General features: G+C 34.6%; 1 protein-coding gene across 1 annotated transcript; it reads right to left on the minus strand.

Annotated features, from left to right (window-relative positions):
- Positions 1-5: 5 nt before the first annotated feature.
- LOC128552302 (E3 ubiquitin-protein ligase TRIM33-like) lies at positions 6-6,608 on the minus strand. The gene is made up of 2 exons (XM_053533336.1): positions 6,479-6,608; positions 6-2,730 (listed from the first exon to the last, which is right to left on the minus strand). Exon 2 carries the CDS (start codon positions 2,693-2,695, stop codon positions 1,637-1,639), a length of 1,059 nt encoding a protein of 352 aa, XP_053389311.1. The 5' UTR covers positions 2,696-2,730; positions 6,479-6,608; the 3' UTR covers positions 6-1,636.
- Positions 6,609-12,590: the final 5,982 nt, after the last annotated feature.

The raw sequence follows: 12,590 nt of genomic DNA on the forward strand, positions 1-12,590 counted from the left end.
GATCAAATTGTTTATTTTTTTATTATTTTTTTTCATGCTACAACCAAATTATAGGCTTTATTCAAAAACACCATTCAATTCAAATCTGAACCTGTAAATTAATTTACGTTGCTTCTACTGTAACTGAAATATTTTCAAAACATTCTTGAGTTTCTTGTGTGTTTCATCGCAGAACGAAACACAACATGGGTAAGTAACATGTTGATTATACTTCAAAATTTCTATGATCCTCGTGCACTTCTGTTGATACCGTATGAATACTTTCAGCTTCTTCCCAGTTACACTCAAGCACTGAACCACCTCTAGTTACACTGAGTCCTCCTGTGATGGATTATCCGTGTATGCTCCAATATGTTTTCCTCCAAATTTAAACCTGGAAACGTTAAAGTTGCGATATAAACCAAGGGAAACATAAACAGTCTTGGAACCAGTAGCAATGTCATTTATCCATGCCAGTTCTGAATTGGGGATAGATTTTATCTCTTGTCCATCCCACTGGCGCCAGATCAGAAAAAATACCTTTGTTCATGTAATACCCTACCCCTAGGTATTCTATAAGAACCATGGTCATAAACGGGAAAATATACTAACCCGTTGCAATCGTCAACTTAAACGCGAAGTTCGGTGAATGGGTATCTAGTATATTTAACAAGCGATAATTTATCTTCCATCGTGCACCATTCACCTTGTCTCAATATTCCATATTGCTGAGATTATCAACATATTTTATGCTTTCGTCAACGTTACAGAAAAAACTTGCATGACCTTCTCTGATGAACATCCGGTCTAGAGGTCACGGCAGTGTGCACATGTTTGGCGAAATGTAAACAAACAAAAACAGAATTTAAAAAAAATACAATTTTACACTAACACTGTAAATGATGAATGAAATTCATCTTGTATATGCTCTTTAGTTTGAAATCGTACATTGGTCTGCATCTGTTCTGTCTATTTTATTGATTTTGCACATTTATGCCGCATTTTCACATTTTAGCGAACACGTGTAGTAAAATGACGATTGACATACAATCAGAATGGTTTTGTAATCTAGAACGGAACTTCACCAGGGAAGGTCAAGCAAGTTTTTTTGTGTAACGTTGAAATAACTATAAACTACGCGTTGTTTTTCTAAGATAAGAAGTATTGAAGAAATGTGACCGGGACACAATGGAAGATAAATCACCACATGTTTGATATCCATAGTACATATGTACCGAACTGCGTGTTTTAAGTATGAAATGCGCGATTGAAACGGGTTAGTAAATTTTCCCCTTCATGAACATGGTTCTTATAGAATACCTAGGGGTAAGGTATAACATGTACAGAGACATTTTCTTTCTGTTCTGGTGCCAGTGGTCCATCCATGCACATAATTACAATATGATCATAGTATGCAACTATTATCTTATGTTCCTGGTAAACATTTTTTCTACAGTCGCCCTTCAAATTTATGACGTATGTTTCAGTGATTTTGTCATCTGTGAGATTGTTAGAAACTGTATTTTCTTTCCATTAGGTAGTGTAACAGCAATTCGACCATGGCACACAACAGCTAATCCAATCGGGCCATTTTTAAGATTGTACTTTGTTGATAATCTTCTCTTTTCAATATCTACAAATTCTAATTTTCGTTGCCTTATAGGACTGAATGAAATAAGAGCACAAACATCAATAAAACAATCAGCCATATCATCTGGTGTTTTATTGCAATTTTACCGTCAATGTGTGGTTCCATTTCTGCAATAACTTTCTTATCCACTGAAGTCTTATCTTCTATTGTCTTTCCAGTTAATGTTCCCTTTACCAGTAGTTCGCCTAGCTTAAACTTTGATGCGAACATTTCTTTGACATGTTTAGAACAAACAAAGTCATACTTCTTGAACTGGCAGTCTTGTTGCAACTGCTTTATGCTGTCACCTATGCGCGTGATTCTGTACTTCATTTCTTTAGCAGCTACAAATAATTTGTTTGCTTTATTTAACTGTAGTTGCAGTTTGTCATGCAATTCTTGGATATCGTCTTTCATGGTATTTTCATGTTCTTGCAGATCTGACATTCGCTTTTCGCTACTTAGTTTCCTCTTTTTCAATTCCGCCAGTATGTCAGCTTCTGCCTTATCTAGAAAATCAGTAATTTCTTTCTTAAATGCTTTTATATCATTTTCTGCTTTCATGTATGCTTGTTGCAATGTTTTCCCACTTGTCTTTATCTCTCTGTTTATCTGTTCTATGTTCTTCAGGAACTGTTCTACATTCTGTTGGAGTATTTGATGTTCAGCACCATCGAAGTAGCTTGTTGATATATCTTGTATATGGTCTACTTTACATGTTTTATGATGTGTCACTATACAATCACCGCATCCTACTACATCATGTGCTGAACAAAAGAATTTCACAACTTCATTTTTGTGTTTGGCACACAATTCAGAACAAGCATTTAATACCACGGATGACCCTTCTTCCTTTGGCATGTTTTCTCCTTCTAGAATGTTATGATGTCTGGACATCGCTTGTTTACGATGAACCTTCAAACAATTAGCACACATGTATTCGTTGCAATATTCACAGTATCCGACAGCAACCATGCAGTCACCTTCACTGCTACATGGTTGACAGAAGACTTCATCTTCTTCAGCAGACGACTTCCTTTTCGTATCCATGAATGACTCTTCAGACTTTCGGCCAGACAAGTCCATTTTTTGTTTTATTCTTTCTCACACTTGTCAGTTATCTGATAAAAGATCAATCTGCTTTAGAAAATGTCTGTTATGTTTCTGTCATTTAAATTCGAAACAAAATACATGTACCGTATTTGGTAAAGACCTTATATAAACTAAACGTACAACTGTAGAAAGACTTTACAGTTTTTATGAATTGTCTAATTTCAAAAGGAGCTCTGAGTTTCTTAAACAAGGACAATGTGTTTGAAAATGTCTAATGCATATCAGAACAACTATTGTGCGCTAATGAAGAGATACTTTTCAGTATTAAATATGAGCAATTTAGTATTGGTACTTTTTCTGTAAGACATCTATATGGAGTTTATCATCTATGTTGGCATTTTATTTTTATTTTTTTGCTTATCTCATTACCAAAGTATGGTGTTTTAAGAAATTTTCTTAAAAAACTAGAAATGTTCAACAAAAACAAACTGTGTGTAATCTAAGGTAGAATTGGAAACAAGTTACAGGAAATTTAAGATGGAACAAAAGAGTGTTCTTCTTATTGTAAACAATGTAACAATAAGGAACCTGCCATTTACAAGATATGTAATAAGAATAAAAAAGGTTAGCGATCTTTGATAGATATACTGTTTCAAAAATTTGATCAAAAGTATAGTCCGCCTGAGCAGTCATTTCAAAATAAACGTACAAGCAAAACTGTTTAGGTGTAAACCTGTATGGACTTGCACGGTATGTATACGAGCACTTCCAATTACACATGACTTGTAAAATTGCGCGTGGATGCATATATCTGGCAATTGCACTTGTAACTGTATACATGCATGTGTATGTATAAGAGCACACTAATATATATCAAGGCGCGATTTATACGTGTACGTAAACTTCTTTACATGTGCACGCACAAATTGGGCTGTGCACTTATATATGGACCTGCACTTACATACTCAGGTGTTTATCAAATTTACAAGTGCACCGGCCTAATGTATACGTTCACGTGTAACTTTACCTGTCACATAGGCCTAAATAGTTTTCCCTATATATTCCATATAAAACTTACATTTCTAAAAAACAGCTGCAAAACATAGCAAGACCCCTTTCCTCATTTTAAAGAATTATGATAAAAAATGACATAAAAAGAAGAGAAAAGTAAGGGACATATATCTTCTAAGAGAGATTTCACTTGTCACATTTGCTTATTGTAAAATCACATCAAAATCACACTGTTGTTACGTATGATACTACTCATACTAAAATTGCTTCAACAAATACAATATTTTCTGCCATTTTTCACCAAAATGTCAAAAATACATCCACAGTGAAATTTAAACACAAACTAGCATACATTTAGGCCAAGTGAAAAATAAATGTTCAAAAGCCTGTCCGCCATTACGCGGCTAGACCAGATGTCTCCAACGCTAGTTCCTTTAGGCTAGTCAGGCCTACAAATGCACTGATTACAAACGCACGTATTCAACGCATAAACTCGAATATATTTAGGCCATACCAAATTGATTAATAATTTTTCGGGAAATTTTCAAAAAAAGGGAGTGAGCGAGCAATTTTTATTTTTTTTTTCTCAATTTTGAATTTTCAGAGGTAGATTTTACATGGAGCGAGAGATTTTTTTCTCAACTTTAAAAGGCGAATATGATTATACATGAAGTGAATATTTCTTTAGAAATAACACGAAAATCAAACATTTACAGTGTGACTAACACAGAAGATAGCTTATGTACATATTTTAAAGACAACACGAGTGCTTTTGCAAATAAATTCTTGCCAAAACTAATTCAATCACTTTGATTTTACTTTTTATTTGCAATTATTAAAGAAGGAATGAGTGTATTTTTTCAATTAAGATTTTTCTATATGCCCCTTTAACGGCAGAGGATGGGGAATTTAAAGACAAAACGGGCACCTGTGTGAAACCACATATCTTCTGAAACCCAATTAGATGGCTTCAACACATGAGCAACTTTGTATCCCTAGTGAAACCAGAACCCACAGAGGTGAGGGAAAAGTGATTAACCACTTGACCAGTGAGACCAAACAGAGTAGGGCATGAAAATGCTTTGACATTGCCGGAATTCCAGGAAGTGGATGGGGGTAAATTCTTAACAGATGAAACTATCTTAAGTTTCTGTGGCAGAGGTTCATTACAAGCAAAAATGTTTACAGCTGGATAAAGAATGATCCCAATATGGCCATCCTTAAAAATGTTGTTTGCTGTGAATTGATCGACCTAGAATTTTAGAGTTGAGTAGGTATATTTCTTTCTTTCTTTCAGTCAATACACAGCCAATTAAGACAGGGAAAATTGGGGTTACACTAGGGCGGACATTGACAGGAGTAATTCTTATGTTTTATACGACTTATTTGAAAAGCTTTACAATTTTTGAAATTTACTAAATGCATTTTGATAGAATATTTGACTGTTGTAGTAAAACAGTTACTTTCAAAGATTTGGGCTGAGACAAATTAATGGATCGGTCAAAGATCCGCAAACAAAGCTTTGGCTCTAGATCTAACAAACTGAACTGAACAGTCGATAACAAAATGTTTGAAAAATTAATACCTTAACAATAATTCTATGTTTAATCCGAATATTTGTAATTGCATCTTCGTGCATGTCTTGAAGTCGGACTGGGTTCTTTTCACTGTATTGAACAGTTCACGGAATGTGCCCACTACATCTCGAAGATCATGTGTTTCACTAGCACGGACACTCCGGACCTAATAATGAACAACACCATAATTCCTGACTTTTTGAGCTTGGGTCATTCGCTGTTACATGTATAATGGACGCATGAATTCCGATCAATATCACTTTGACGCATTTAAACGGCGATAAAACCTGTTTTGCCGTTATCATTTCGGACCGCGTAATGAAATAAAATTTTCAGATGTTTTTTTTTTATACGTGCGGGCGGATGAATTTTATTTTTTTCTCGAGAATGAAATCATTGATGCGGTCGTTCCGACGAACGACATATCAATTTGGTATGGCCTTATATATGTGCACCTACATATAAGTATTTACGCGCTCTTGAAAGTTCGTATAGAATAGAATAAATTTAGCTGTATTTTGTGTCATAACATTAAGGCACATATTTTAAAAATACTTGACTACCATTTTCGACGTCAAATTTAATTGCTGTCCGTGTTATTATTATCTAAAAAAATATTTCGTGTTGATCTGGAGACATGTACTGTAGAGAATATATCGATCGAGTAACTAAGTATTCGAGTATTCTAATATTTACACTCAATGTATTCTATTCACGTTTATTTGTTATTCTTACTATATAAACTATACGCACTGCAAAGTTGAAAGTGTGTTTGAAACTGTCTATCTTACAAATTGAAGGAGCAAAAGAGGCTACATATAGCCTTACACATTTGTCTTATCGGAATGGCCTATTTTATAATCTGAAATTATTACGCCGTCCCTAAACGTCCTATTATTTGAACTAAAATGCACAATGCCTAGTAGCACTTAAGATATTCAAAACATCCATTTATTTTACAAATTATATAATTTAGAGATAAGGTTATTTCTTATCTATGAGACTGCTTTTATTCTGCAGAAATGCAAAGATGAGGGTTAATGAAGTAAATGGGAAATAGAACTTCAATCTTCGCGAAGTATCAAACATCAAACATGAAACATCCATTAACTTAAAACTGGAAATATATTTACCTTTAAATACGAAACAGATAAACTATTTTGCTAATGTGTTGAAATGAAACAATGTTATAAATAATTTAAAAAAATAAATATACAACATTACTTACAGGTTACAACACCTCCCGTTCATCATGGTCATATGTTTCAAACAGCGGCGAACCTGTCCGTTTTGTTTGAAGGATCTTGGTTTATTGAAAATGCACTTGACTGATTTCGTAGATAAAACGTGTAATTTACTTCCTTCTTCTCTAAGAGTTGGTATAATACACTACCATCGTTATAATCTCAGGGCTAAACCGTGACTGGATTAAGTTATTTAACGCAGTCCGAAACAATCAGATAATGTTCAAAATGTTCCGCTGAAATGGTCTAAAGGGAATGCAAAAAATATAAACTACTTTCATAACAAACAACAGAGGGCCATAATGGTCATTATTGCCCACATGAGTTTCGTAGCTCAAACAAGTTACAGTTTTGGTAGAGCCACTTTATGCATGCTAGAAACTGTCAAATAATTTTGAAAACCAGTCTGCAGATACAGAGAACATTCTCTAAAGTTATAATTAGTCTTTGGAGTAAACTCCCTGGAAGCACTGCACATAGCAAACAGAGTCAAAGACACACTTCGAAAAGTACGTCAACCACAAACAGAAACTGCAGTAGAAAGATACAGCAGACGGACTGCTTCAAATATCCATCCAAAGAACATTTTAAACATATGAAAGGTTAACAAAGCGGAAGGTTCAGAAATGGGGTTAAATATGAGAGTTAGAAGTGAAAAGAGTATATATTTGAAAAAGTGCATGCCCCTGTACAACTTCATTTGAATGGAAGTGTTAACAACTGGTATGTATTATCTGGGTAAATGTGCATTAAACGCATTAAATACTGGTTAAATTTGATCACACAATTAAAGTTCACAAAGCTGTCCGCATAAAGATCGCTATTTTCCTTTTCCAATTGTCAGTCGTTTACACGTCAAAGCATATTACTCCCGTCGGGTTTCATTCTGGACAGACTGCGTTCTTGAACTAGGCTATTCCTACTGTCCGTGATTTTATCCAATGTAAAATAGATTCCGCGTTGTTATATTTTTTTTTCAGAATGCGATTTACAAGCAATTGCGAAGGGACGGAAATGTAATGATTTTGACTACCATTGAAAGAAAATTTATTTATCGCCAGGTGATATGGTATTTTGTCCTAGTACTTATTACCGACAATGATTAAATCTTAAACAGTAAATATATTAACACAGCAAAGCAAACTATCTTGAGATGGCTGTATTTGTTTATTTACTTGCTACCTTAAAATTCTTCAATACGGACCAAAACAGTAGATATAGTAAATATCGGGAAGTAATATTATCTTCTACAGACTACCTTTCAAGGCTTGTACAATGCTTTAGTAATGCAATAGTAACTACCTGACGTTATTATGACGTGATTGTTTATTGACAAGTTTTTCTAGGCATGCATTGTTCTAGAAAATTTAGAATGTAATTTCAGGCCGTGTAAAATTTTCACCAGAGTTTATGTAATAGAAAATAAATTAATTTGATATAAATATTAACTTACCAAATGTAAGACATGTTGCAAGCAGAACAAAGGTTAATTTACAGATAGTGTCCCTATTGGCCATATCAGGTATACAAAAGTTTAAATGATATTAAAGTCATATTACATTCCGTTTAATGTGAAAACGTTTATTATGTAGGATAATAACATGCTATTTTTAAAAGAATATAGAGGTTGCAACTGTGTTGTTTCCTTTTAAATACATGGTAATACCTGGTGTTCGGAAATAAGTACAGTACTTACAATGAAACCCCTTAATTAACAGTACCTTCTTTACCGTTAACAAATGTCAAGCCAAACAAGGGAAAAGAATATTACGTTATCTACCTTTACATAATTGGCATAACATTTTGACGTTAAGGTAAATGTTTCTAATTTAAAACAGCTATTTGCATTTCCTTCAGTGTGATGAAATAATTATTCTAACACTTTTAAGATTTTCTTTTAAATAAACAAAGAATGATTTTTCCGTGTATTGTCTTGTCGATTAGAACACGCTTAGCAAAATGACCTACTGTTGGCTATTCCGGTTTACTCCCTCGTCCTTTCTGGTGTAATTCGAACGTATTACAATGGAAATATATTTTAAAACTAAAATCTATTTTCAAATTATTATTTTGGTATTATTCGAGAGGTGTTGATTCTGTGATAGATTAAACAGATTGCACCCGTGGCTTAACACAATGTTACTTGGTCAATGTGTTAAACTGGATAAATTAATACGTGTGTATGCCTACCTATAAGTAGACACATATACGTACTATGTAAATTAGATGCCAGATATGTATAGGACTGGTACACCATCAGAATACTGGCATTAGATTTCTAGATTGCTTATTCAACGAATTTACAAACCCTTTCATCATGTACAATAAACTACAAATAGCCGAATATGGCACACTTTTTACGTTTTTATGATATCGCTGTGTACACTTAATAAGTTAATTATTAAGCTATATTTAGTCTTTTTTGAGACAATTTGCATTATTTGTTATCACTTAGAATTGTGCTTGTTATGTGTTGCGAGTATTGTTTCTACGATTGCAAGACTCTTGGAAGAAACCTGAGAAGAAAGCTGCAGAAAAATATCATAAGCAATATGCGCAGTGCTATTTATTATTCGAAAGGGTGTTCACTGAAAATTTACTGAGTGAATAGCGAACAGTGCAGATCAGGCTGGTCTTGATCTGCACTGGTTGCAAAGGCAGACTCACTTGCTTACTTATAAGAAACATTTTCGCTAGTAAACATTTATTTCGAATCCTATCCTTTAATGCCAGGTCCCAGACAAGAAGGCATTCGTTAACCATTAACCAACCGGCATAAGTGCGATTCTATTTTCGGCCGCCATTTTTCCAGTAATATGTCTTAACCTCCATGCTACAATATAGCCACATTATTAGACCAGACGGTCATAAAGGCATTGTGTCGCTAACCTGAAGTACTGTTCGACCTCAAATGACCTGATTTCGAAGTTGACTAAAAAGGTTAAAGAAAACATTCAGACAAAGTTTTATGAACTGGTAAAAAATGTGATATCTAGTGTATAAACAATGTTATAAACTCGAACGTGCCTGAAATCGGTGTAAACGCAATCATTTCAACGTTTTTTTTTCTTGTAAATATATCTATATCTAAGAATCGGCTTTGAAACAATGGATCAGTTGTACACATGAGTCGAAAGTGATTTTCCCTACTACAGATGCAGAACATACGTTGAATAAGTATGAACGGCGAAATCTGTCATTTCTTCCATTTTTTTTTGTGTTCGGTGTAAATTATATCTGTGCAGAAAACCTCACTTTGAAGAGTTTATCTCGAAACGTGTGCAGAATTTAGGTACTGGGACCAAACTTGGAATTTAGGAAGGTTACATAAAGGCCATTCTTTTAATTGTATCTTGGGTTGCTTCATTACTAAAAATAGAAAAACGGTGTTCTCATAGTAGCTTCAGTTAGGAATGAGTTAAGCTGACCAAACTTGGTAATCAGGTAGCCTTTTGAGTAGCTTTGGTGAATGTCATTGTTACTAAATACAGAAAAATGTTTTTCGATTAACAATTTAGTTAGGCAAGAGTAGCTTTCATGGAGACAATAACTAAATTGCATCTACGGAAGAGCATTAGTGCCAGGTGTATATTATTTATTAACTCGAAATTTCAAGTTTCGAGTTAGGTATCTCAGAATTTCGAGTTACTAAATCGAATTTTTTAGTTACTAAGTGTAGGAGAGGTCATAAAAGGTGACCGGGAAGTATTCAAACTTAGAATATTTCACAATTTTGACAATGTCTGGAAGGTTTTCGACCTAGTTTGAGCCTCTACCACCTGAACTTACTGGATACAGTGTGAAATCTAAAGTAGCTCCAGAGGCTATGGGGTAGGTCATACATTGATGTATGGTAGTATATGTTCAAGTCGCTACATGTTGGGTACAATATATGGAGGTGTAGATAGATGATTCCACTTCGAAAAGTGATTTTCCCTACTACAGATGCAGAACAGACGTTGAATAAGTATGAACGGCGGAATCTGTCATTTCTTCCAATTATTTTGTGTTCGGTGTAAATTATATCTGTGAAGAAAACATCACTTTGAAGAGTTTATCTCGAAACGTGTGCAGAATTTAGGTACTGGGACCAAACTTGGAATTTAGGAAGGTTACATAGAGGCCATTCTTTTAATTGTATCTTGGGTTGCTTCGTTATTAAAAATAGAAAAACGGTGTTCTCATAGTAGCTTCAGTTAGGAATGAGTTAAGCTGACCAAACTTGGTAATCAGGTAGCCTTTTGGGTAGCTTTGGTGAATGTCATTGTTACTAAATACAGAAAAATGTTTTTCGATTAACAATTTAGTTAGGCAAGAGTAGCTTTCATGGAGACAATAACTAAATTGCATCTACGGAAGAGCATTAGTGCCAGGTATATGTTATTTATTAACTCGAAATTTCAAGTCACTAAGTCGAAATTTCGAGTTAGGTATCTCAGAATTTCGAGTTACTAAGTCGAATTTTGAGTTACTAAGTATAGGAGAGGTCATAAAAGGGGACCGGGAAGTATTCAAACTTAGAATATTTCACAATTTTGACAATGTCTGGAAGGTTTTCGACCTAGTTTGAGCCTCTACCACCTGAACTTACTGGATACAGTGTGAAATCTAAAGTAGCTCCAGAGGCTATGGGGTAGGTCATACATTGATGTATGGTAGTATATGTTCAAGTCGCTACATGTTGGGTACAATATATGGAGGTGTAGATAGATGATTCCACTTCGAAAAGTGATTTTCCCTACTACAGATGCAGAACAGACGTTGAATAAGTATGAACGGCGGAATCTGTCATTTCTTCCAATTATTTTGTGTTCGGTGTAAATTATATCTGTGAAGAAAACATCACTTTGAAGAGTTTATCTCGAAACGTGTGCAGAATTTAGGTACTGGGACCAAACTTGGAATTTAGGAAGGTTACATAGAGGCCATTCTTTTAATTGTATCTTGGGTTGCTTCGTTATTAAAAATAGAAAAACGGTGTTCTCATAGTAGCTTCAGTTAGGAATGAGTTAAGCTGACCAAACTTGGTAATCAGGTAGCCTTTTGGGTAGCTTTGGTGAATGTCATTGTTACTAAATACAGAAAAATGTTTTTCGATTAACAATTTAGTTAGGCAAGAGTAGCTTTCATGGAGACAATAACTAAATTGCATCTACGGAAGAGCATTAGTGCCAGGTATATGTTATTTATTAACTCGAAATTTCAAGTCACTAAGTCGAAATTTCGAGTTAGGTATCTCAGAATTTCGAGTTACTAAGTCGAATTTTGAGTTACTAAGTATAGGAGAGGTCATAAAAGGGGACCGGGAAGTATTCAAACTTAGAATATTTCACAATTTTGACAATGTCTGGAAGGTTTTCGACCTAGTTTGAGCCTCTACCACCTGAACTTACTGGACACAGTGTGAAACCTAAAGTAGCTTAAGAGGCTATGGGGTAGGTCATACATTGATGTAGTATATGTATATGGTAGTATATGTTCAAGTCGCTACATGTTGAGTACAATATATGGATGTGTAGATAGATGATTCCACTTCGAAAAGTCAAAAGTCGTCCATTACATTTTTGGTCTTGACAGACAGACAGACGTTCAAAGTTTGCGGATAAAAGGTCAAAAAACGAAGTCGAAATTTCGTGTTATCAACTGGAAATATGGAGTTTCTTAGCTCGTAATTTCGACTTATTCACCCGAAATTTCGAGTTACTAACTAGACATTTCGACTAAGTATCTCGATATTTCGAATTAAGAAACTCGAAATTGCGAGTAACTAGGTTGAAATTTTGAGTTAGTATCTCGTAAGGTGGAGTTAGATATCTCGAAATGTTGAGTAAGTTACTCAATATATCGAGTTAATATTTCAAAATGTCGTGTTATTGAATGAAACGCACCTGGCATTAATGGTCTTCCGTAGCTTTTTCTATGCAAAGAATATTTTTACATAGCTTAAACCTTTGTCTAGTTCGGGGGTGGGGGTGTGGTGGTGGTGTGTGTGTGTGGGGTGGGGGGGGGGGATAAAGTTCCCTGCACAGGTTTTTTGATACAGTCTGTTGATTTTGAGTCAGTGGAATAGGCATACGTTTTGTATAGCCAGATTAT

This window comes from Mercenaria mercenaria, unplaced genomic scaffold (assembly GCF_021730395.1).
Source record: "Mercenaria mercenaria strain notata unplaced genomic scaffold, MADL_Memer_1 contig_2250, whole genome shotgun sequence".
NCBI lineage: Eukaryota > Metazoa > Mollusca > Bivalvia > Venerida > Veneridae > Mercenaria > Mercenaria mercenaria.